General features: G+C 35.1%; 1 protein-coding gene and 1 long non-coding RNA gene across 2 annotated transcripts in view; one reads left to right on the top strand and one right to left on the bottom strand.

Annotated features, from left to right (window-relative positions):
- Window positions 1-27,126, bottom strand: part of LOC135072668 (uncharacterized) — a 231,304-nt gene that overhangs the window by 189,120 nt on the left and 15,058 nt on the right. The gene's annotated exons all lie outside the window — the stretch shown is intronic.
- LOC135072659 (uncharacterized) lies at window positions 102-26,446 on the top strand. Its single transcript, XM_063966675.1, has 4 exons — window positions 102-248; window positions 10,757-10,868; window positions 24,969-25,297; window positions 25,719-26,446. Exons 3-4 carry the CDS (start codon window positions 25,135-25,137, stop codon window positions 26,435-26,437), a joined length of 882 nt encoding a protein of 293 aa, XP_063822745.1. The 5' UTR covers window positions 102-248; window positions 10,757-10,868; window positions 24,969-25,134; the 3' UTR covers window positions 26,438-26,446.

Raw genomic sequence — 27,126 nt, 5'->3', positions numbered from 1 at the left:
GACATTATTGTACGAATAGTTAAAAACTTGGCTGTATAGCGAAATGCCTTTTCCTGCAAAAGAAAAAAGAATGACAAGTATGACATTGACACTGACAGATTTTGGCTGAAAATATTTTGAAATCTCGTCACAAAATAAATGTTGTTTAATTAAAAAGTGCCGAAATTATATTGATAAGTTGCATTTAGCTCGTAAAAATGAAATGTGCATCGTAAACAAACCATAACACAGACAATCCAAGATATGAGGCAAGTAACCATCATTTTTTACTCGCAATTTGTGTCCCAAGCTGCTTGTCTTTCTAGGCGTTTTATATCCTTTGAGTAAATGATAGGATGTTTCTTTACACCCGTAATTAGTATAATATCGAACGTATCGTACATAATCATGTTTAGACAATTGAAATTTGATGTTTTAATTTGGTAAATAGGTTATGTTCTGTCTAGAATTCCTTCTGATTATGATTAAGTGCGCTGAGGCACGCTGAATGTTCTTTATCCGCAATTTTATATCTACGCATGCGTACAAGTGAGTGAAAAAAATACTAAATTGTGAATTTGAACCAAATTGTGAAGTATTCTGGCTACACAAAATCTCAAAGTAGGCGGGAGAGCTACTAGTTCTTGCAACTCACCAAGGCGAGTGAGCTTTACTTATATGTGTACGTGTACATGCACATAACGATAGTGTAATGTCTGTCAAAATTTTTGAAAAACGAACGATAGCAAGCCACCACACATGTAAAGCTCACTCGCCTTCGTGAATTGCAATGACTATACCTACTCACATCTATGGATGAGGTAACTCCTCTACTTAGAAATCAAGTTTGGTCATAGATAGATAGAGGTGGAATTTTATTCAATTCAAGCGTACATTTTATTTTGTACCTTTCATCCGGTTAATCAAATTTTGTCCTGAACTAATACATGCATAAATAAAACCATATTATTATGTCCTAAACTGATTCATAGTGTGCTATGGTTTTAAAATCAACTTAAAATTATAATCTAAATTACATCATGTTTCTAATAACTGTCAGTTAAGAAAAATGTTACTATGTATAACTTAACTTATCAGTGTTATTAGGTTATACATTTTTGCTGCACCTTTTCTACCAAACTGTGAAGGAAAGGGAAACGGGCTGGACTTGATTTATAAAAGTTTCCAACTTAAAACTGACTTTGTTTTTTATTTCCTGAAGTATTAAGGACTTAAATAAAAATACTGCTAGTTATATTTAATTTTTATAAAATTTTAATACAGCAGGCTTGATTTCTTGTTTGCTTGTTTCACAGTTTTTTTATTTTCATCTCATCGTGCAATTTTGGTTACCAGTCATCAATTTACTTTTCTTTTTTTACCTAGAAGAGATACAATGTTTTATTGTAGTTGCAACTAGCCTGCTTTTTATTAATGTTATATCAATGTGTAGCCAAACAGTTTTAGCATTCTACGCCTACTATCATGGGTTTAAGGGTATCAGCTAATCACCATTGGAGAATTTAGTAAAGTAATTAAAATTAGGGGAAAATGAGGGCTATCGTTTTAGCGCTCACCAGTTTGCGCCACTGTAGACTAAGGTCCTGTCACTTGCTAGTAGCGAAGACAGTGGCACCAACTAGTGAGTGCTAAAGTGGTAGGAGGACTATCGCATTTGCACTCATCAAGATGGCGCCACTGTAGAGTAAGGTCCTGTCAATCGCCAAGGGTGCCAACTGTTAAGTATAAAAACGATAGCCCTCATTGGAATACATACCTACAGGTTTAATTATTTTTTCTGTGCTTTATCTGCTCACAACTATGAGCGGATGAGTTGTTGTGTTGTTGCCAAGGAAGTTTTTAAGGTAATGGGCACAAAACGATGGTCTTCCTACATTTTTTTTACACAATGGCTGATCAAAAGTGCAAGACAATGAATTTATTGTTCCTTCTTCTCAGCAATTTCTTAAAATTTTCATACTTTTAAACTAGTTTGTTGAACTTTAATCTTTTCTTTTGATAGCCCAACTATCCCTTGTGATAAGGAAAAAAACTAGATTGAAAAGTATCCTCATTTGTAAAAATGGCATGAGAAAAAGTAATCGCAGGTGGCAATTTTCTAAAAATGCACAAAAACTTAAAAATCTTGAAAACGGTGATATTTTTACTGGGTTCAAAATTGGACGTTAGGGAGACCATGGCGAGGCCTATCGATGGTTACAGGGTTATCCATTGTTTTTGGGACACCCTGTATCTACTATCACGGATAATACTGTCACGGCGAAAAAATATTTCCCGTTGGCGCGCGCCTGAAGTAAGATAGAAATGTATGCTGACAGGGCCGCGCCAACCGCCGGCAGCGCCTGTGTGCGGAACCTATGAAGCGCCTCTTTTCTAATGAATCGTCATAAAAAAACGAATTTAAATATTTAAAGAATATTTTAATTGTTAATTTTGATTAAAATAGATTTCTCCAGTTTTAAGTATTAAGTAATTGACTATGAAATTTTTGCATGTCTTGTAGACGAAACATGTTGAACCTGATTGTTTTTATCTGACATCTGTATTGTACCATGTTCCTGTGCAAATAAATGAATTTGAATTTAAATTTACAGTACCTACTTAGATAATATTATCATAAGTGTATTAAAACTGGAAACCACTTAGGAATTAGCTTACAAAATAGGTAAATCCCGTTCGTTCTGCTTGCCAATTACCTACTACGAAAAAGTAAACTCAATTATAATAATTCAATGCGCACCTTACACCTTCTATCAAATGATACAGGGTGTTTGGCGGAAGGTTAGACAAACTTCGTGGGTGTATAGGTAAGGTCATTTTAAGAATACAAGTTCGCCCATTTGACCCTTTTATAATAATTATAATTTTTGTATTATTATTCCATTTTCTTCCCTAAACTTTGAATTTTTGACGAATTTCAATATCTAATTAAAAAAAAGAAGAGAAGCTAGACATGTTTTTAAGATCATTGGCAATCCATTATCACCTTTAATTTTTTTTTAAATCGAATTCTATGTTGAATTTTTTATCGTGGTTTGTACTTTTGTTAAACTTTGGTGGTTCGTAATTACCTATTCAATCATTATCTGGATCTGAAATTTATTTTATTTGACTAAAGACATATTCGATATTAATCTATTAATCTATATATATAAAAATGAAACCCGTTTTCCGTTGTCACGACATAACATGAAAACGGCTTGACCGATTTGGCTGATTTTTTTTTGTAGTTTTCTAATACTCTGTACAAGGTTTTTACGGAAAAAAATATAAAGAAAATCTCTACGCTAAGGCGGTACGAAGTTCGCCGGGTCAGCTAGTATCAAATAAAAAAAGTGGTTGAAAACATGCGAGAAAAAGAATTGAAACAGGTTTTAGGTCATATTTTGAAAAAAATAAAATAAAAACAAAAACATCAATTTAAAAAAAGTAGCTCACTTAGGGTAAAATGCAAACCTTTGCCAACCAATAACACTGTGAAGTACCTGGGTTTGCACCTTGATAGAAGGCTAATCTGGGTAAATCATGTTAAAGCCAAGAGAACTGAAGCAAATATGCAACTCAGGAACCTGTCATGGCTGATAGGACGACAATCCCGACTCTCTATCAACAACAAACTGCTCGTCCACAAGTCTATTATCAAACCAATCTGGACCTACGGAATAGAACTCTGGGGATCTGCTAGCAACTCCAACCTGGAAATATTACAGAGATTCCAAAACATTGCATTGAGAACAGTCTCCAGCGCCCACTGGTTTGTGAGAAACGCAGAAATACATGAATACCTTGAGATGACGACTGTTAAGGAGGAAGAGCAACTACAGCAAAAAGTACAGGCAGAAATTCGACAGACATAGCAACGCGCTGGCCAAGAACCTGCTAATGGACGAAGATACAAAGCGTCTCAAGAGATGGCACATCCTCGAGCTCAACGAGAGAAAGTAGAGCTATACCAGTCAAATAATCCGCTCCCAGAACACATCTAATTATGGCTATGGGTGGCCGATCGTAGATAATAAGAGGAAGAAAAAAAAACTCAGGGTAAAATGGGCGAACTTGTAAATTCTTAAAATGACCTTCTTACCTATAGGTACACCCACGAAGTTTGTCTAACCTTTCACCAAACACCCTGTATACTGTGGTTTTGGCTTGGCTATCTCGTTTTCTCGTTCGTTAAAATCCCCGTGGCGGGGAATCCCCGTGACCCCATCTCGCTTGTGTCGCACGCATCGCATCGGGTTGCGTTCATAAACTCACTCATAGTCATAAAAAAATTGTATGACAAACTCGGCGCCTCTACGGTTCAAAATAACTAGTACTTTATCTGAGGTTCAAAAGAACTGCCGCCGTTTTAACGTTTAGTAATGTAAACTAAAACCCTAAGCGTAAAATGAAACCATAAACGTGAATCATAATAAACATAATATAAATATTGAGAGACTTGTTTAATAAGCGTAATATTTGTTTTGTTGTGTACAAGGCCTATGTTGCGCATACTGTACCTACTTACTCGATACTCCATTTTAAAAAAATTAGGTGGCAGTAGCGGCGCGGCCGGCGCCCCTATTGTCTTGGCGCCTGTGTGCGCCGCACACATCGCACACAGGGGCGGCGCGGCCCTGATGCTGATTTCTTTCGTGACGTCACATCTTTAATCATTGTTTAACTTCTTAACATAACACGCACGGGTACCAAAAATAAAGCGTTCTTAACATGTTCTCCGTAAGCTCTTGTATAAACATTGGCTCTGCAGAGGGATTGGAACTTCGGAATTCGCAGAGAAAAATAACAGTGATAAATCCAAGCTAGGATGGCTAACAAAATACTTGAGAGACTAATATTAATAAAGCGATAGAAGTGCCGCAACTTAGTTTTCACTGTCTGCTGTTGATTGTAACTCCTTACTTACTCAACGTTCTGATTTATTCCTGGTTCCAAATCAAAGTAATAATCACTCGTTCGTTCGTCTTTCGTTTCAGCCAAATGACGTACACCCGTTGGACAAAGGCCTCCCCCAAGGATTTCTATTCTAATAATAATAGTCTAGTTTATTGGTCCCCGCGCACCCCGCGCACCGCGCGCGGTTGTGTTTTGAGAGGCTCCGTTATAAAAATATCTGCTTTCATAGTAAAAGTACGATTTTTAGAGATTTTTTTACATCTACATCAAGATAAACGTTTATTAAATCGAACTGTGCTATAATTTTTCAATAACCAAAGGACCTGTGAAGTGTATAAACAGAAAACTAAACCAAAACATCGTTGTGACAGTGAATATTTAAAACAGTGTACGTAGTGAGTGTCGGTGTCGGCGATCAGCTGTGACTCAGCTGATTAACAAGTGCAAACGACTTTTGCCGATCTTGCACGACACCTCGCTTCGACAACGTCATAGCAGAAACACTATTCAAAATTTGACCACACTAGCTAAGAGCTGGCTGGTGTTGCGATTAAGGAATCGCTGTATACGCAGGAAGGCCCCAGTTCGAATCCAAGATACATTTTATTTTTTGTTTTTCTATTTTTTTGCTTTTGTTTTTTACAATGTCAACAAAAGCACCTGATAGTAAAAATGCTACTAACAGCAATGGACGAAAAACAACAAAATGTTTTAAATGCAAAGCCATGGTTGACGTAAAAAGCACAGTATTATGCTCTTCATGTAAAAATCGGTATGAGTTTGACTGTGTAGGTCTATCGGAAAAACTCTATCGTTTAATGGAGCCAAACACAAGGAAGAACTGGAAGTGTAAAGAATGCAAATCCAAAGCGTCTAGCAAACAAGAGGAGACCTCCAACGTCATGACTCGAAAAAAATGCCTGGCCTCCAAGTTGGCGGAACCGAAGGACAACGTGATACTGCCGGCTACAACAATACAAACGATAACCAACACACCAAGCGAGCCCTCTAGTCCTGCGCACCGTTCCTCTACCAACAGTGAGCTAAACGACTCCCATGTTCTCACAGAAATTGACACTTCAGTAGAGATGTCTCGGATGACAGACCACCTCTCTAGAAGTCTGGATCTAACACTAACTGATTCGGTCACAGTTCATGAAATGAAAGAAATGATAACTCAGCTAAAGACAGAACTCGAATATACGCAAAATGAACTTGACAGCACAATATTGAGAAACATTGAACTTGATAGACATATAGAAAAATTATTAAAGGAAAACAGTACATTAAAGATGTTATGCCAATCGCCGCTACTGGAAACTAGTCGAAGCTCAGGCAATCAATGTAGATCCAATTCCAAAGTTACAGGGAGTCCGTCTATATTTACGACTCCTAAAACCTCATCAAGCAGTCATCATAACAGGGATGGCGAAGAGGACAAAAAAATCAAAACGCTTCAACTCAGAATAACACACCTCGAATACAAATTGAAGACTGCAGAGAATGAAATAGCTGATCTAAATAACAACATTATTTCGCTCAAACAAAGAATAACTATTCCTAAAAGCTCTACACAGCAAAGGCCTAAAAGTACAGGAGGAGATATTCAGGACTACACAAAGAAAATTTTTATTGTGGGCACACAGCAATGTATCAACCTATCAGCCGCGCTAATACGCTCCAGAGAAAATAATGTCTACGGGAAATATAAAGTGAGAGCAGAATTAAAGCCGTTTGCTTTTAGCACCGAGGTATTACGGGATTATCAGACATTTAAGCTAGCGGAAAAGGATAAGCTTGTAATTAGTATCGGTGAAAACGATTATAGTCAACATATAGTTCTATCACAGATTCGTTCCTTATGTAAAACATTTGCCAACAACAATATTATTGTTCTCAATGTTTTTAAAAATAAATACCTGAATGTGTACGATTTAAACAAAAATATTGAAAAGACATGTAAAGAATACAAAAACTGCCACTTTGTTTACTGCGATTATAATAATTTGTATAACATGTGTAATTCCATCAACCACGTAATTAATTGTATTGACTATCATGAAGAATACTTAGACCCTAAAATACTCAAGAATTTGATATTCCGTAATAAACCAAGTCTGGAGAAAAAAATACGTAAAGGTACAATTCCATATTATTTTACGCGGAAACAACCTCTGAATGACAATGTGGGGCGGGTTTCCTCAGGCAACTCTGATGATAATATAGGGTCACAATATAAAAAAGGAACTATACCCCATTATTTTCCCAAATTAACAAAGAACACTTTTTTTCGATCCTAAACCTTTAAGTTTTAAAATAATGCATCAGAATATTGCCAGTGTTCTTTCCAAACAATCTTTGCTAGAGTTAACGTTAGAAAACTTACGAGAGGAAGATTGCATTCCCAATATCTTATGTCTAACCGAAACGTTCCTAAAAGCTGGGTATGACAATTATATAAAAGTAAAAGATTACAATATAGCGGCTTCCTTTTGTAGGGATAAAAAACGAGGCGGAACATGCATTTTAATAAAGAATAACATTGACTTTAGAGAACTAACTTACCTCCATAATTATGCAACTCAGAAATTATTTGAAATTTGTGGTATTGAGATTCCTGTCTATAATATGGTCATAATCTGCTTATACAGAACTCCTACATCTGACCCTAATATATTTTTGGACAAATTAAACCTTACTCTACATGACATAACAAGAAAATATAAGACTAGTACTAAAATCGTTATAGCAGGTGACATTAATATAAATACTTTCAAAATAGGTAAAATCACGTCTCATTTACAGGATCTATGCAATGGATACAACTTAAAAATCCATATTAACGTCCCCACGCGAAAGGACTCTTGCATCGACCATATTCTTAGTAATATTAAAAATGCGGAAGCAACTGTGTTACCTTTGGGTTTGTCAGACCATGAGACTGCACAACTCTTAAGCTTCCCAGTAAGCCAGAAAGAGTTAAAACCTGATTCTTATTTTACATTTAGGAAAGATTACTCTTACTTAAATATCAAAAAATTTAAAGAATGCCTGAACAGACTATCATGGTCTGAGATCTATGCGGAAACTAATGTTAACATAGCTTTCAATAAGTTTCAGGAAACATTCGCCATGTTCTATAGTCTTTGCTTTCCAAACATACGAATTAGGAAACAGGTCACATATAGAAACAACCATAAATGGATGAGCAAAGGGCTAAAAAATTGCTGTACAAATAAAAGAGCTCTTCGATTTCGTTATTATAAAAATAAATCAACAGCAAATAGAACAAAATACCTTACATACTCTAAAATCTTAAAAAAATGTATATATAGATCGAAAAAAATATGTAACATACAGTATATAAATAAAAGTGACAACAAGTGTAGAGCTACTTGGACGGTTATAAAAAACGAAATTGATAACAAAAACCTTAATGACATTTCCTCAATAAATTCCAATGGCATTATTATTAAAAACCCAAGTGACATAGCTAATGTATTTAATGACCATTTCATTGACATATCCAATAAACCTTTGCCAATTAATATGCAGCATCAATTTAAAAAGAGACATGGTATATCAAATTCATTTTTCCTTAAACCAATGACACATTATGACATTAAAAAAGAAATACTGACATTAAAAAATACAAATTCAGAAGGATATGACGGGATCAGTACAAAAATAATTAAATCCAGTATAAATGAATTAGCAGACATCTTGACTCATCTGGTAAATATATCTTTTAAATCAGGAATTTTCCCAGAAGCACTTAAGGTGTCGGTGGTAAAGCCACTTTACAAAAAAGGTCATAAAGACGATGTTAACAATTATCGTCCTATTACACTTATTACGATATTTTCCAAAATATTTGAAAAGTGCATGTATAGAAGGCTTCTAGATTTTTGTACTAAATTTGAGATCATAACAAATGATCAATTTGGTTTCCAAAAAGATAAATCTACGACATTAGCTTCTTTTTCACTCTTGGATTCTATACTAGATAATATTAACAAAAATCGCCTCACAACCGGTCTATTCTTTGATTTGTCTAAGGCATTTGATTTCGTCTCTCACAAAATATTACTAAAAAAACTAGACGATATCGGCATAAGGGGTGTGACAAATCAATGGATAGAGTCATACTTGACCAATAGAAAGCAGTGTGTCACCATTGCTAAGGTTGAGAAAAAAGAGATGATTTCTCATTCTTCGCATTATCGCGTAACTCAAAAGGGTGTTCCCCAGGGAAGTATTCTAGGGCCTTTATTGTTCCTATTATATGTAAATGACATAACTGACGCGACAAACCACAAGTGCATCTTATATGCTGATGACATCTCAATAATAGTGACCACGGATAAGACAGATAACTCGATATTGAATCATGAGACTGACATTAATGACACTGTTGATAATATAATAGAATGGCTTGAGAGTAACAATTTGACAATTAATTTAAATAAATCGGTATTTGTACAATTTAACAAATCAAAACACGCGAAGTATAATTTTAAGCTTAATATTAATAAAATTCAGCAAGCACAGTGTATAAAATTTTTAGGTATTACTATTGACGAGGATTTAAACTGGAAGCAGCATATTGAGAACATATGTAACAGAATAAATAAATTTGGATATGCCCTAAATCACGTTAAAAAGGTAACAAACAGTAAAACGGCTGTTATGTCTTATAGGGCATATGTAGAATCAATAGCACGCTACGGCCTTATGCTATGGGGCAATAGCACAGACAAAAATAGAGCCTTTATAGCCCAAAAGAGATGCATCAGAGCAATCTGTGGAATTCCGCCTAGGGAATCATGTAGACCATTGTTTAAAGATCTTGGTTTATTACCTTTACCTTCACTATATATTTTGGAAATCTGTAACTTTGTACATAAAAACAAAGGATTGTTCAAAAAAGCGAATGACATACAAAACTCTAGACAGCGCAGAAACCCGCATAAATTGGTGTTAAAAGTTATTCCAAAATCTGACAAATACGGTAAAAGTTGCCTGGCTATGTGTGTAAGAGTGTTCAACAAGTTACCGAATGAATTTAAAGATTTGAAGTCTGGACCGTTTAAAAAGAAATTGTATGATTGGCTCCATAACAAAAATTTTTACAGTATTAAGGAATATTTTAATGATAATTTGACATAGATAGAATTTGACATAAATACTTAATTGTTTGACAATGAATGTAATAGAATAATCTCTCTTTAATGTAATTTGGTATACAATATTTTATTGAAATGACATTTTATGAAAATGATTTGCATGCTATTTTTAAAAGGCTAAACATGAGCACATTGTAAAAACCAACATCCTTATACCATGTTTGAAGCAAATAAAGACATTCTTATTCTTATTCTTATTCTTATTCTTCATCATTAATCCCTAATTTTTAAGTGACCCCTATTGTAATACATTACAGGAGTTTTGTTTTCAAAGGGGTCACTTAAGAAAATTAGGGATTGATGTTGAAAACGATAATACGAATATTTTTTTACCGCTCATAATTGCGTCTATTCACATAAACGATCAGAACAATAAAAACAAATGCCGGCACACCTTTAAATTAGCGTTCGTCTCCCGATTTCCAAGTAGCTCAGTCCCCTGGGACCGATTGGAGATACCCGGTACCAGGGTAACAAAGTACCTGAGAGATGGTTGGGGAGAACGATTAGCACGTACGGGATTGAGAGACGCTGCGGAAAGTTAACGACCGAACAAATAGGTGTGACTGTCTGTTGCTTACATTGTTTTTTGAAACTGTCGTCATTCACTCGTTTAACTGACTTGACTTGACTTCTACAAAGTATGTTTAAGGTTTTATTTTTATTTACAGTTAATGTGTGCTGAAGAAGTAGTCAAGAAAGAGTCGGAGGATGCAAGCAGCCTGTCGGACTTCCGTTGTTTGTTAAAAACATACCTTCTTTCTGGCGCAGTCGAATAAAAAGGTACGATTAATTAATTAATGGTCCTTAAATGGTCTCAATGCATGTCTCAATCAATCTGAATGTAATTATTAGTGATTTTTATGGTTTTTATTGAGATTTTATTCAGATATTCTTTCTTCAAACCAGTAAACCTCGTCATTCTTGTTAGAGTTTACTTGCCTGAGTTAGCCTCCACTGTTATACAACGTAAGTCGTAGTGCAAACAATATTATGAGCCGTTTAAATAAGTGTAAATCCTCCAACGTTGTCTGGCGCGAATCCAGGAATTCGTTTACTTTTGAAGGTGTGGTCTTCCTTGTGGTGTGTTAATTTCATTTTAACAGGCTAACAAAAGTTTCTCTTTTGTTTTTTGATCAGCCCACATCGTAATGTACACTTCTGAAATGGCATTATTGAAATAGTTAATTGCATATACGTATAAACACAAAAATATTCAATTGTTTTCGTCGTCGCTATTTTTGGCCACCCTGTAGAATAATAATAAGTACTACGTACAGAAGTTTTACTTCGCGAAGGTATTTAAAAAAATGTATGCTCAATGTCATTAACAATATGGTGTAATTTAGCTTGTCTCAAGAGTCAAGCAAGTTTGTCAGAAGTTTTGTTGACAAACGTCAGTGATCGGTACTGCGCCGAAGCTATAGGGCTGACTTCGGTAAAATGATGTGACTTGAGGTGCCAATCTGCAGAAAATGGCGGAGGAAATACATGATTTAGCATGAATTATCATGAATAATATTAACTACTTATTTACCTCTCAGTGTCTTCAGGCAACTTAAAAAAGTACATTATGTGTTTTTATTATTATTTAGGCAGTTAAATACTGCACAGTATTTAGTACACCATTTTCTTTATTATTTTCCATCATACACAAGAATACGCGTGCGTGAGTCAATGTTCGCTCGTATGTGAGGCCTTGTCGAATAGTACTCTTGTAGGGGGCAATCGTGCGTGTTTTGTTTTCGATGTAAACTCGCGGAGATGAACAGGCCTGATTATACCCTATAGATTACGTCAAAAATATTGTAGAATATTTGGTAAAATTGCAACCAGAAAGGGTGTAACAAAACGGGACAATATTATTTGATCCTCTAAAAACTAATTGATCTTTTTTGTATGTGCACTTTTAAAAATAAATGATGTATTTTATTATATTTTATCTTTATATTAATTATTGGGTCTATATTAGTTGATCTACGGATAAATTATGAATGATCTTCATTTAAGGTAACATAATATTTATGTTTAACATACTATTTTAATATTTGGTAAACAAAAATAATATTTGATCCTCTTTTTTAGTTATTGATCTTTAATTTTGTTAATTTGATGATTTTTATATCAATTTTGCCTTTTAATATTGATCACCTAATAAATACATTTCGATCTATGTATAACTTAACTTTAAAATATATTTGATCTAACTAAAAATATTATTGGTTAATATTTTTAATTAAAAAATATCTTTTAATTTACGCGGTACTTTGTGGTTGAGTGACAATCGTCCGTCATTGGTTACTGAGTTAGCCAAAGGCTTAGCGGCCAATAAGCAAGCAGGATGGTACATTGCCATGTTTGTTTAAATTACAAGCTTTGCTTAGTTTGGGACTAGAGGCGCTATGTAAAATAATTTCTTACTTCTGACATCCCTGAACCCGACATAATCATTTTTACCTCTTTATTTCAAATCGCAAGGTTGATTTTCTCTTAGTATACCGATCTCGACCGTGATCAGTGACCATTTATTAAGGTCATCTGTCAACGGGTCGATTAGACACGATAAAAGCACTAAACGATATTTGTTTACTTTTAGTGCGACATCGGGTCGTAAGGACCTGATAAGTTATTTTTTCAAAATATTTACTGTGTTTGACGAAACAATTGCAAAACAATATTTATCTTTCGTACTACTGAAAAGACCGAATATATCCATCCCGCACCAACGCATCCAGCATCTAAGGTCAATTCGACCCGATAACGCAGTGTGAACGTGTTAAGTATGCTTTTTTAATAAAAAATAAATCTTTGAACATCAAGTGCCTTTAAATAGCTTCCATCCTTTGACTACAACTTAATAAAAATAAGTACCATAACATAATTATTTTGAAGATTATTTGATATAGATAAAAAATAATTTATACAAATCGAATTATTTAAAAAAGTATCACAATATTGAATATTTGGTGCTCATTTCTTTTATTTTTGAGGACCAACAAGTAACGATCAGATATAATTTTTACATATCAAAATTTGTTTGCGTAGTTCAAAAGAGGTTAAAATATCGATCGATTTCATTTATTTTATTTTTCAAAGAAAGAGGATCAATCATTAAAATAGATGACCATTTAGATTTTTTTATTTGCCGTTTTTGCTAATTTAAAAAGATCATTTAAATACATGCCTAACAAAACTATACCCGTTGTAAAACAAGCTCGTTGATTATTCTTTTTTAATGAATTAATGGCTGTAGTTAGTAAAGAACGATTAAAATAATTAAAAGTGCGATTATGACGCCATCTATCGGCCTCGGAGGAGACGTTGCGGTTTTTATGGCCGTTCAGTTGTAATAAATGAGAAGTTTATCAGGGAAAACATTAATGAAGGAACTTGGATTATTGTTTTATAGCCGAAATTGCTATTAAGATTAATTATTTAGTAAGTTGTTGTGCAGGATTATTGTGTATGGTATAGTGGTTTTATTTGTGCTGAAAAGCGTAAAATTTAAAGTTCACAGTAACCAATAGGCAGTTAGACAGGTACGGGTTTCATACTAAAGCAATAATTAATAATTATCGTCACGTGGTTCACTTGCAAAAAACTACGAACAAAACGTAAAAATATTTTTCTTGATTCCATTGTTTCAGGATTATGGTTAAAAGTAAATAATATTTATTTAGGTATGTTTTAATCTGTGTGAGCATTATCATAAGTGCCAAATATTGGTCTAAATTGAATAATGATTTTTCATTTTCATTGAACATCCCTAAACGAAATTATTCTTTCTTTCTACCGACATGCTTATTTATTTTATGAAGTTTTCAAGCAACTACAAGTTCAGTTATTTAAACAACTAATCCAAACAAAATTATATGCATCTGAGAATATGTCGACCTCAGTCTTCTTTAATATAGTCAGGAAAATTGTGTTGGCCAAGGTAAGGTGGAACTTTTATAAAGTTTACAACTTAAATAATCCGAAAGTTCTCCCCCAAAATGGGTCCTTCATACGTTTCACAAAAACTTGCTAGACTTTGCAAAATTCTCCGCCAACATCGCGTTGTTATTACAACAATAATTGTCGAGATCCCACTTTTAATTGATCCTCGAGGGTGGTTTGAGATAAAATGCGGATATCTCAACTTTCTCTATTAGAATTTAGGCCTAATGGAAATCTGTACAGTAGGTTTAGTTCCTGAAACACAACAACTCAACCAATCGGACAAAAAAAAGATTTTTTATTGCCTGAACAATTAACTTCTTGCCGGAAAGGAGAATAGAAACATTTGACAAGATCTTTTACTAATTTTTAACCAATTGTTGTATCCTGAACATGAATAATTCTCGTAATCATGTTCCTTATTCAACCGTAGCGGCGCTGTTGTGTTTTCCATACATTAAAGATTACCATAATATTTATATGGGCTCCGGGTACTATAAGCTTAGTTAGTTTTCTATACTATAATTCTATAACAAATGTCATGTCTTCCTGTTACGGAAAGTACCTATTGAAATAAGGGATTTTAACACATCTCATTAAATTAATTAATTACTAATTACTTTTTCAAATGTAATACAATACCCCATTATTACTTTATTCCTATAATGGCTTAATTTGGTTCGTGCTTTTTTATTTAATTTAAACGAATCTACTGTATTTTAGTTCAACTGTGTGAAGGCGCAGTTTTCTTGGCCGATAGCGAGTTTTCATTGCGTTAGGCGCGAGTGGAATGTCTCGAGTTAAACTTAAGAGATAAAAGGCGGAATTTTAATATAATTCATTTTTATAGCTTTAATAGATACCTGATGGCTATGGTTTTGTATTTGTTAATATTGTTTTTTCACTCAAATTATCATTTTGGGTAAGAAATTAAACCCAAAATGCAAACCCAAAAATCCAAAAACCATTTTCAAAACGCAAGTTTTTTATTTTATAAAATCTGTAGATACTCATCATAAGTATTCATAATTTCATAGTTAAGTTTTACTTTGAAAGGTCACGGCGCCACGACCACGAGGCCCCTTCGATTCATAGTCAAATTAAAAGAATAGACAAAAACATTAAAGACATTCCGCAACATCTTAAAACAATAACCGCTTCGGTGTTTACAATAAACCGTTTAGTTTAACAACAAACTTCCATATTTATCGCCGTCGTTATCGTAAAGGCTCCCCTGAAGAATCCCTTTAAAAGTTTCAGTTTCCACCCCCCGTCACAACCCGTCTACGGGATTTCATTGCCAAATTAAACTCGGTAATCGTAATATTACTGGAATTGTTTTTGGAATTTTCATATTTTGAGACAGATTATACTGTTATGACAATGCACCTAAATTTAAAATAATATTGGCGCTTTAAATTAAAAGAAATGCTAAGTCTCATCATCATCACGGTAACCAATTTAAGTCCATTGATGACAGATTGGACGTAAGCCTTTCTTAATGAAACACAAACCTCTCTATTTTTTCAGCTAAAGACCTCCTATACAGGGTGGGAACGATATGTGATCTCACTCGATTGTTTCTAAACTATACCTACAAAATATCAGAAAGCTGCTAACTGATCCTGAAATTGCTTTACGAGCTCTATCAAACGATATCAATAAATAGATTACAGAATGAGCTGAATCTATAAAAAAAATCAATATCCAGCTCTACCTATTATTATCATGGGAGAACCACCTCATGATTTCTTTTATTTTGACCTAAAACTTAATTAACGTTACTTGTGTAGAAGAAAATCTTTTATTACATCTTACTTTACGTGTATTGAGAAACTATCCAAATGTTCGATGAACGTAAACACATAAATCCGTAAGAAAGCTCCTAATTGTCTGACTCACCCCAATATCTCACCAATTACCTCTAACTGTTTCTGTTATTTATTTGTTTGGTTCAACAAACAAACTTGGGGTAACTGATTCTCGCGGACTAATGACAGTAAGTGAGATTTGAGTATATTTCTTACTTTGAGATTTTGTAATCTTTGTGGACGTAGAAATTATAACATTAGCAATCAAATACGAGTGTCTATCACAGTGTGCAAGCTACCTATTAATAAAATATCGCGCGCTCATGACAAAGAGTTAAAAAAAAATCTTTCTCAATCAGCCTAGGGCACGAAGAATACACCCCTCTACCATGGAAATGAAACAGGCACCTCAAAGCTAGCCTAGCTTTGCCAACTTCATAAAATATAAAGGGCCGCAAACTGCTAAATTGGGAACCAATGAAAAGAATACGGGACAAAATTGCATTGGGCGTTCCCGACTAATCGCTTTCCATTGTCCTTGAGGCCACTATCCGTCCCGCTTTTGTCACGGCCTCCCCGGCTGCGCACTAAAAAGTGGACATTAATAAAACACAGTGCAAACGCAGAGAGGGCCAATAATGGCCATGGAAATTCAGAGACGCAGAAATGAAATGGGACTCCTTTCGATTTCAGATAGTGAAACTACAAAACGCAAACGACGGTCCGTGATACGTGACAGGACCGGCTAAGCCGCTCCGGCGTAAGAACTCTTTTATACCTTTTGTGCCGTGTAGGCCTCCACACTCCCGCTTTCTGACGACTTTATTTTTTAATCAAATATATCCGTGGAACGGTGACGGACGGTAGGGTCACAGGCTCACAGCGACAGTGAAAAGCCAAAAGGAAAAAGTGCGGGTCTTTTAAGCAAATAGAGGCGAGACGAAGTTGATTGGTTTTGTTAGCGCTCCTGTTGATTGATACGGACGTAAACAATACGTCCAATGTTTAAGTTGCGAACGACAATTGACTCGATATGTTTTCAATGTGAACAGCGCTTTGTACGCAGTTTGTTTTCAAATGGATCGATGATGCTTGAAAGGGTTTTTTCGGTTCGTGTTGACACTGGGCTAACGCGATGACGTTCGGGCCAAAAGCCGAGCTAAGTTATTTATTATTGATGAAAAACCTGAATAAATGAATTCTAAAGCTAGTTTTAGACTTTCTGTTAAAAAAAAGAAATCAATGAAATTAGTGGATGCCTAAGTCTCTAAATCATCCAAGTACATATTACTCATTAAAAACCTCAAAAACAGAAGTTTTCAAGGATAAGTCCACCATTAGAGATTTAAAATAAAAGTCATATTCAAATACGAATATAGAGACATATCTCACTTTCCCGGGATGCATTCCTAATAGCACGTGTCTCCCAGGAAATGGATTGTTCCTTACAATTTCCCATGGCGTGATACAGGGTTGTAAGGAAGCTATCAATTTTGCCGTGCTGTGGGTATGGACATCTCGCAGGTACTAAAGATCGTGGGATGTTTGATTTTTTTGAAACTGTGAAAGTAAATTTTGTAGAACGACGCAATGGATTATGGCATAATTTTATTATTTTCTTAAGCTTTACATACTTACCTCGTACCAATGGGGGCGATGCGATAGTTGGCGATGTTTTTACAGACTTTACCCTTGGTAACTTTAAACGGACAGTAGATGAAACCACACTAGAAGTAGGATTAGTGATGTTTTACAAAGTTGATTTTGTAAAGAAATACTCGTAATATGATATTAAACGATTTTCAATTATCTTGATATTTTCAAGCTTTTTCTTAACCAACATATGGCATTGGAATTTATAAACCTCAAAAACAAACAAAACAGGTATCTAGATACCTACTGATTGCAGGGGCTGTAAGGCATAGTTTCGTGAAGAGGGTGCGGTCGCTAATGCGATGCTGAGCGGCCTGATTTATGCCTCACTCGCCCTGGATAATAGTGACGTGTTTTATGGACTCCAGGAGTGCTGGCTGCATTTTTATTTGAAAATACATAGTTGCTCGTTGTATATTACTATTTTTTGAGCAATCTAGGAATTATTGTGCATTTTTTTTAATATAGTTCTTTTTTATTGTATCTAACTTTTCACATTTATGCCTCTCGCTCACCCTGGATAATACTGATTACATACATATACTGATACATTTTTATTTGAAAATATGTAGTTTCTTCAATAATACATTTTATGTTATTATTCATTGAGAAAACTAAATTTTCGTTTAGTATTCACTAGAATACTACTAGTCTGGTCTGGATACTACTGGATACTAGTCCATGCTAGTTTTTTCTCTTATACTTATCTTGTTTTATTTCAATTTCTTATTTCATTTATTTTTAAAGTCCAAATCCAGGAGGAAAATCATCTATCCAAATAAATAACACTTCACACATGCAGATTCCTATTTCTGGAGAGCACTTAATTCAAAAGAAACAATTTGCTTATGTCACATTTATTTTAAATCGTACCCCTTTTACGAATAAAATATCCACACTCTAATAACTTGGCGGTTGAATTAATAGGGTTTCTAATACAACCGTAGATTATATTTTTGTATCAAAACCATGCACACTCGAATGGGCCAGCTTGAATAAATTTGGAAGAGAATTCGGGGCTCATTACTGAGTATTTATGCGAGAGATAAAAATATTAGGGACACGTTTAATCGGAAAGGATGAGCAGGAATGATGAACATTCGTTAGGGTTTTTGAATATTTTAATTGTTTTCGAAATATATTTTAAGGTTTTGTATTTTTGTCAGAGTCAAAAAGAGTGCCTCTACCTACACATTCTAATCTATGAGTAGGAATTATGTATTTATCTACACTAATATTATAAAGAGGAAAACTTTGTTTGTTTGTTTGTTTGTTTAGTTGTAATGGATAGGCTCAAAAACTACTAGACCGATTTTAAAAATTCTTTCACCATTCGAAAGCTACATAACTCACGAGTAACATAGGCTAAATTTTATTTTGGAAAACAATGGGGTCCCGTAAAATATTTGGGATTTTCATAAGACGTGGAAAAGCGCCATCTATCGTCATTGCTTAAAATCTTCTTGCGCCTGACAAAAATTTTTGAGGTACGTAAATATTCATGAAGGCAAAGCTGTCAAACGCCATCTATCGACATCATTAGTAAATTAGTAACTAAATATTACATGTACTATGAATAGCGATGTTCGTAAATAATATTGAAAATTTAATAAATAAAGATATTTTATGTAATTGAACCATTCACTGGCACTGTTTGAACATATTTGAATCATTCACTGTGTTTAAACGAGCAAGTCAAAGTGTTAATTAGTGACTTTTTACAAACTTCCTTGCAAATTCTTACTATGTGCCGCCATCTACCGAGATGAATATTAGGGTACGGTTCAGCGGCGGACAAATGGGATGGGCGCGTGGGCGATTGTAGTTAAATAGGATAAGAATTACTTCGTTTTTATTTTCTGTATGTAATTTGTTAATTTTTTGGTAGGGTCTTTTTTTTAATTACTTAGGTTGGTAGGTACTTACTTATTTGATTTTAATGATAATTACTATAGGTACGTATAATTTTAGTAGAAAGAAAGGTAATTGAATGACTAAGTGACTCACTCACTCATCACGAAGTCTCAGAAACTACAAGTCTCAAAAGAGTTCTCATAGGGGTTAATGGTCTATTCCACCTGGCTTTGACCACCAAGATGATCAAAGTGGACTCCAGTTAAATTATTTTTTTAGTGTTCTTTGATCACCTATAAATAAATCATAACTCTGAATTGTCACATACATGTCCAATTTGTTTATTGCGGTTTTTAGAAAATATCAAAAATGTTACAAATCAAAATATGTAGTACAACAATTGGACATGTGACTATAATATTCAGAGGAGGTGTATTTTTGTTTGTAGATAATTAAAGGACACTAAAATAATAATTTAACTAGAGTCCACTTGGCTCACCCAGGACATCGTATCCGTGGGTGATCAAAGGCACAGAATAAATTCAAAGGACACTAAATTGTCGCTGTAAGTCCACTTTGATCACCTGGCTGATCAAAGCCTACATTTTAGAACCTCCTTTTAGAACGTAGGTAGTCACTAAGACGAAATTTTGCAAAATTCAACCCTTATGGGAGTTAAAAAGGGGGTTGGAAGTCTGTATTGCAGTCCTCGGTTTTTAAAGTAAGAGACTTGAAAGTTAAAATGTATGCTCACTATGATCTCTAGATATTGTGGAGGTGTACATACATATACTGTTCGGTACACTGTGGTACTGTGTACACATCGGTTTGCCGACGATATTATGGTCATGGCAGAATCGTTGGAAGATCTTGGAACAATGGTCGAAGACCTTAATCGATTTTCCCAACAGGTAGGCCTGAGGATGAACATGGACAAAACGAAGCTTATGTCGAATGTCCATGTTGCGCCCTACCCAGTTTCAGTTGGGAGCTCAATTCTCAAGATTGTCGACAAGTAGGTATGTCTACCTCGGACAAACGATCCAGCTAGGTAGGTCCAATTTCGAGAAGGAGGTCAATCGTCGAATCCAACTCGGCTGGGCAGCGTTCGGGAAACTACGCAACATATTTTTGTCCAAAATACCTCAATGCCTGAAGACTAGAGTGTATAACCAATGTGTGTTACCAGTGATAACTTATGGCTCGGAAACGTGGCCTCTCACTATAGGCCTTATACAGAAGCTCAGTTGCACAGCGTGCTATGGAGAGGGCTATGCTTGGTGTTTCTTTGCGAGATCGAATCAGAAATGTGGAGATCCGTAAACGAACCAAAGTCGCTGACATAGCCCAACGGATTAGCAAGCTGAAGTGGCAATGGGCAGGGCACATAGTACGCAGAACTGATGGCCGATGGGACAGAATGGTTCTGGAATGGAGGCCGCGTACCGGAAAACGTAGCGTGGGACTTCCACCTACAAGGTGGACCGACGACATCGTAAAGGTAGCAGGGAAGCGCTGGACGCAGGCCGCTTCCAATCGATCAACATGGAAAGCATTGGGGGAGGCCTATGTTCAGCAGTGGACGTCCTATGGCTGAAATGGTGATGGTGGTGGTGGTACATATAGCTACTGAAAATGTATCATTAGAAATCAACCACGGGGGCTAAGGAGATAAAAGGAGGGTTGGAAATTTATATTATGAAAGTCCTATGTGTTTAAAGTAAGAGAGTTGAAATTTAAAATGTATGCGCTATAGATGCTAAGAGCGGATTTTACGAAACTCCACCCCTAATGGAGTAAAACGAGGTCCACGCGTACGAAGTCGCGGGCGGCCGCTAGTGTAGACTAAAGTTGATATTTATTTAAGCGTATAATTACTAGTGTGAGATTCTAAAGTGTTTTCATGCTTCATTCCTTTTTACTTACGGTATAAGATAGAACATAGAGAGTAGATGGAGTCTATAGGTGTCTTCTACTAGCTAAAAGGCACATACCGTAACTCTCGAGTTGAGATTTTTTGTTTTTGTTTAGTTTCAGCGCTTTCCCTTTTTTTTTTCTTTAATTCTGATCACCTTAAATTCAGTCTATATCCATCTATTTATCCCAGCCTTGTCCTGTTCCAAACAAACCAACCATTAGCCTATCCAACAATGCATTTTTATCTTCCCAAATGACATTTATCAAAACGGTACAAAGTCGGCCGGTGCTAAGGACAGTTTTAAAAAGCCAAATTAATTTCCCCTGATTTCCTTTAAGAAGTTGTAACTCCCGGAGTGGGGATAATGCGATGATATATAAAAAAAGGTCCCCGTGAGCCGGGACCCCTAATAAATTACACCCTCGATAACAATGGGGTTTTTTGGGAAACCTTTGTTGCAACTTTTGATATCACCTGAACGTTGGGAAAAATGCGGAAAATTTAAATTGTTTCATACTATGAGCCGGCTAATGTGCATTTAATGGGGATGGACCGAACGTGTTTTCTGATCTTGCAAATAAAATAATTTTAAAATTATATTTCGCACGTAAAATGAATCGGACTTCTATGGAATCCTGTAGTTTCTTTGCATGGACAATCTCTCTCCACATTGAAGTTCTCCTTACAACTTGTTTTTATTCATTCATTCGTAACAGTCAATTTTTTAAGTGAATGATGAAGATCATAAGCTCTTCACTGGTTACATTCCTGATGACTTCAAAATGAACTTTGATTTATCTAAATTATAACTTATTAAAGACAGGAAAAAAAATTGAAACATTATGGTAATAGCAATAGCATCGATCCATAAGTGAATATGACAAAATAGAAAAGTAGCCACTTCCGCAGACATATCGCGCTCTTTTGTCCCAAACTATAAAAAATAAAGCCCTAATATCGTTAAATGTTCCCATGGGGAGTGACTGGCCAAAAGCGGGAAATTCGACATTAGGGCTGCCAACATTAAATATTTTTTACAAAATCACTCTATTAGCTACACCTACATACTCGATGGAAACTGACTGGCTTGGGTTGTTTTTCAAAATTTTTTGTTTCATCATCATCATCATCATTTCAGCCATAGGACGTCCACTGCTGAACATAGGCCTCCCCTAATGCTTTCCACGTTGATCGATTGGTAGCAGCCTGCATCCTGCAAATTTTTAGTTTGCTGATGATTAATCTGCGATTTAGTTTTCGAATTAGTTTTCACAAAATTTACATGGCCTATTATATGATGTACTTTTCACCAAAAATTGTTAAGAAATAACCTGATAATACCAAACACGCTTGAAAATTCGGTGAACTAGTTATGAAATTTGAAAAAAAAAACTGATCAGAACAGATTTTGGCTCTGAATGACAAACATTGTTGATCTAATGACGGTTGTTGTATTAGTATGAAATCTTTATACTTGCCTATTACAGAGTTGTTACAGTACAGTAGTCAGTAACTACGTCTTATTATACTCGTAGAAAAATCAAGATCAGTTAGGGTAAAATTTTCCACGCGCTGGAAAGCTGACAGCCCTAGCCAATCGAATGGGCAAACTGCGGACAATTTATATAGCAATAATCCGCGTGGACATTACGCGAAGTCGCGCCGATATTATCGGCGCAGGTTAGTTTGAGGCCGAAAAAAACGACACTCATTTATCGGCTCTCGGCACTCGGCCCACTCTCCCCCTGATAGATTGGACGCGGTGTGCTGCCACCTTTTTGTTTTACCGTTTTCCTTCTAATCTAGTGGTCTCTGGACTCAACTGACGATGGAATTTGGCGATTCCAATATTTTAACTATCTTTCTGTAGTAATTTGATCAATGTCTAAAAAAATCCATTTGCATTCTTTGTAATACAATCTGTTTTTGGGATTGGCTGCATTGACTATGAAATTAAACATATAATATTTTGTAGAATCTACCTTCTTCTTTAGTCCTGTTGGTAGATACAGTTTAATATTTATGTCAGATTTAACATTTTCATAAATACTGGGTGGGAAACTTTTCGACAGTCATTTTATACATTGGGATTGGGATGTGTATTGCCCTGAATAGGGCCTAATTTGAATACATCGACAATATTAAAAATAGTATAGTATAGTTTAGGTAGAGTCCAAAAATAGAGTTCATTATGTAGGTAGGTATAATCGATTCAACGTTTTCACAAAAATTGCATACATTTTTCGTCATTCCCCATGTAAAGTCTTTAAATATAAACGAGCGCAGCAATTTGCATCGGAACGCATTGAAGGAGAGCTTTATTTACAAACGTTTTTGAATGAGACCCGTGCACATTGTGATGTAATTGAAAAATCGCTAGCGAACGACTATGCATTATTCAGATGACAATCAAGTGGAATTCCGAAAAACGAAGCGAAAAACGAACGCCTGTTGTTCTACGACGATCTGTGTATTAAAAATTCACAAACTTAATCGCAGTTGCGACCAAACAAAACGGGTTCGATGAATTGTAGGTAGACGATAGTTGGCAATTTGCGATGCGAATTAAATCGAGTAAGTATATCGAATTTAAAATGCGAGTGGTGAAGGATTCGCAGCAAAGTACTACGGAAAATAGACTATAAAATGTTTAAACAGTTCTAACTATTGAACGTTTCATAATTTATTGTGTTTTGTAAAAAGTTTCAGTTGAACACTGTTCTAAAGTTGAAATTTTTAATCACGACACTATGTGCACAAAACCAACGGGACTATTCCCACTGCTGCAACTCCCGTGTAGTCAGGATCTACAGCTTAACCGCCATAGAAAACCCATATGTACACAAAAACAGTATTACCTAGTACGTCCATACCTATCACAAACCTATGGCACTGAACTCTCAACTGGCTCTAAATAATGATCGCGTCGATTGCAATTTTGCAACACTCTTTTAGAATAGGACCCAAAAAATCGAATTTCGTCAAGACGTATGCGGGCCCGAACTCGGGATCTAATGCCTGCATCCAGGGGGATATTCTGCAGACTCATCAAAACAATAAACAAAGTATCGGGCCCTATTTTATTACATTATTATGCGCACCCTATGATTTACGCTGCATAGATCGGCGCAGGATGACAGAAAAAGTTTTTGCTACAAAAATAATGGTGAATCTATCGGGGATATTTGGTTTGGATCGATGGGAAAAGTAACGGAGTGCTAAATAAAGGTGATGCGGTTTTCATTTATTGTTCAATTTAACTTTAAAGTTTAGTATAACCTGGTACTATTACTTATTCTGTGGTATAAACATTGTGCCCTCGGCTGTTAAGAGTTTTTATACGTGGTACCTGGCCACTTAATTTATTTTTTATTCGATCAAGTAATATCGATTGTCAATTTTCGTCTCGTTCTTTATAAATTTATAAATAATATTGATAGGTGTAAATACGCAAGTGCAATTAAGTTGCTGTATTAATTAGATCAACCTAAGAAAAAAATTGTTGTAGGAAATCAAATTATTAAAATAGATTAAACAACAGTCAACATTTCGACCATTTCATCCCTGAGGTCTTCGGAAGCTCTTAATTACTTTTACTATAATATTTTGCTGGCATTTTTCCCACAATTTATGCATCATGCGAATGATTGGTAAATTGGTGACAAAGGTTTTATTTGTCGATAAATAACGTAGCTAATCTATCCACAGTGTTGCCGCACGCGCGCTGACAGCGCCGCATCGATTCCCGCGCAAACATCAAGTCGGCGCCCACGTGACCAGTAACAATTTCATTCCACGCCCAACGCCGCATCGAGCAGACGTGTTAGATTAAACTAAAGAAAACGCATCTGTATCTCAAGAAAACTCATTTAACATGCCAAGAAAAAAAATCAGACCAGGAATATGGCTGGCACACGAGCTCGCACTTATCAACGCTGTGAAGAAGTACCCAATACTTTACAAGAAGGATTACCGATCAAAGGAAGATGCGACGGAGGAATGTTGGGAGGTCATCTCAGCAGAAGTTGGAGTCCCTAGTAAGTTTTTTCAATCTTGTAACAATAACATTATTTATTATTGATAAATTATTAAGTGTTATTTATTAATCTCTCGGGTGTTTGTTTGTGGAATTAGTTCATATTTATTGTGCATTATTATTATTAGAATTTAGAATTTTGCCTTAGCGAACGTTATGGTTTACTGTTTTATACGAGACAGCAAAATACTGCCGGTTTTAATATAATGTGTCAAAAAGATCTGAATTTCGTAGAAATAAAACTGTCTGAATAAATTAGCTAAATCTAGAAATTAATCTTCTATGTCGTATCTCGTATCGATCAATAATACCCAAATTATAAAAATATAGAGATTGAATGATTTACATCCACGTACTCGTATCAGTCATCAATCAGTAGTAGTTAAGTAGGTTTATAATATATTTTTATTACTTGTTCGCAGAAGATCAATGCGTAGTGAATTGGATGAAGTTAAGAAAAGATTACTTCGGAACAATACACAGTCGACGAAAATGTCTGCAGTTCCATGAATCACCTCTAAGTTTTCTAGATTGTAGCATTTTCGACAAAATATACAAGAGTGCGTCAGATAGTAAGAAGAAAAACAAAAATAATTACGTCGCAGAATGTGACCAAGATTCATTAAGTGATAAGGAATTTATGACTGATGAAGAATTAAAAAATCTTATAAAACCAAAAGAAAAGAGAAATATTTCAACGCTTAGATCTCACCCAAATAGAAGTTTACCACAAACGTCAATTCCAAAATCAAAAGTCATGATTGCTGGATCACACACCACTAAAACTGATGAAAAGAATTTATCAGAGACAGTTACTGAAATTAAAATAGAGGTACCAGATATAGATGACACGGATGCAAATGAAAGCAACCCTAAAAGATTTAAGCCAAGCTCTGATACTCCTTTAGAATTTGAAATACCAGCAACGACCAGTATTGTGAAACAAGAAGTTGAATATAACCCGACATTGACTGATCTGTCTGTTGGTCTAGCTTCTAAAGATGCCAAGACATTTTACAATGAAGTGGCTAGTTATATCACCAGCAAGTTTTCAGCTAAGAAGCAGACAGACATACAGCTACGGATCTACACTTTATTGACACATATAGAATTAGAAAAGTTGAAAGCCGCAAAGCAATGATTTAATTTTTATTTTGATTTTTGACATTCATATTTTTTCATTTTTGACATTAATGTAATTGTAATGTAATGACTGTTGTATTTATTAGAAATACATTAAAATATAAAAAATCATTCTAATATTTACTATAAATAAGAATAAATGCATACATTCTAATATTGAAAATTATGGTTTTTATCATTGAATCTGTGTAACCTAAGAAGTACGTAAGTACATATCCGAACAGAACTCAGAACAGTAGATTCATAAACCGAGCAAAATCGTTAGGGGAGGCCTATCTTCAGCAGAGGTCGCCTGTTGTAGCCGAAATGATGATGATGAATCAATACATCAGTTTTTATCGATAAATAAACCTTTTTAGCACACTGATATAATGAACGTCATCTGAACTGCCTAAAATTATTGATTCCGACTCGTGGGTTCGAATCCCATATCAATAGTTTGGAGCCTTATCTTACTATGAAACCAAATAAAAAAGGTCGTCGCCATTAGCCATTTAAGTTCTTAATGTTAATTTGTTTTTAGGGTTTAGAACAAAAATGTGAATTAACGGACACGTGAAGCCACTAACATCTAGTCCACCAACAAGCTGATACATACGATCATCGTTTCTACCACAGGAGATCTTTTCAGGAGAGATTTTCTATCAATAGAAAAATGGCAAGATTTCTACAACTATCAGTCCTACG

The sequence above is a fragment of the Ostrinia nubilalis genome, chromosome 6 (genome assembly GCF_963855985.1).
Source record: "Ostrinia nubilalis chromosome 6, ilOstNubi1.1, whole genome shotgun sequence".
NCBI classification, from domain to species: domain Eukaryota; kingdom Metazoa; phylum Arthropoda; class Insecta; order Lepidoptera; family Crambidae; genus Ostrinia; species Ostrinia nubilalis.
This window is presented reverse-complemented; position numbering and strand designations above follow the sequence as displayed.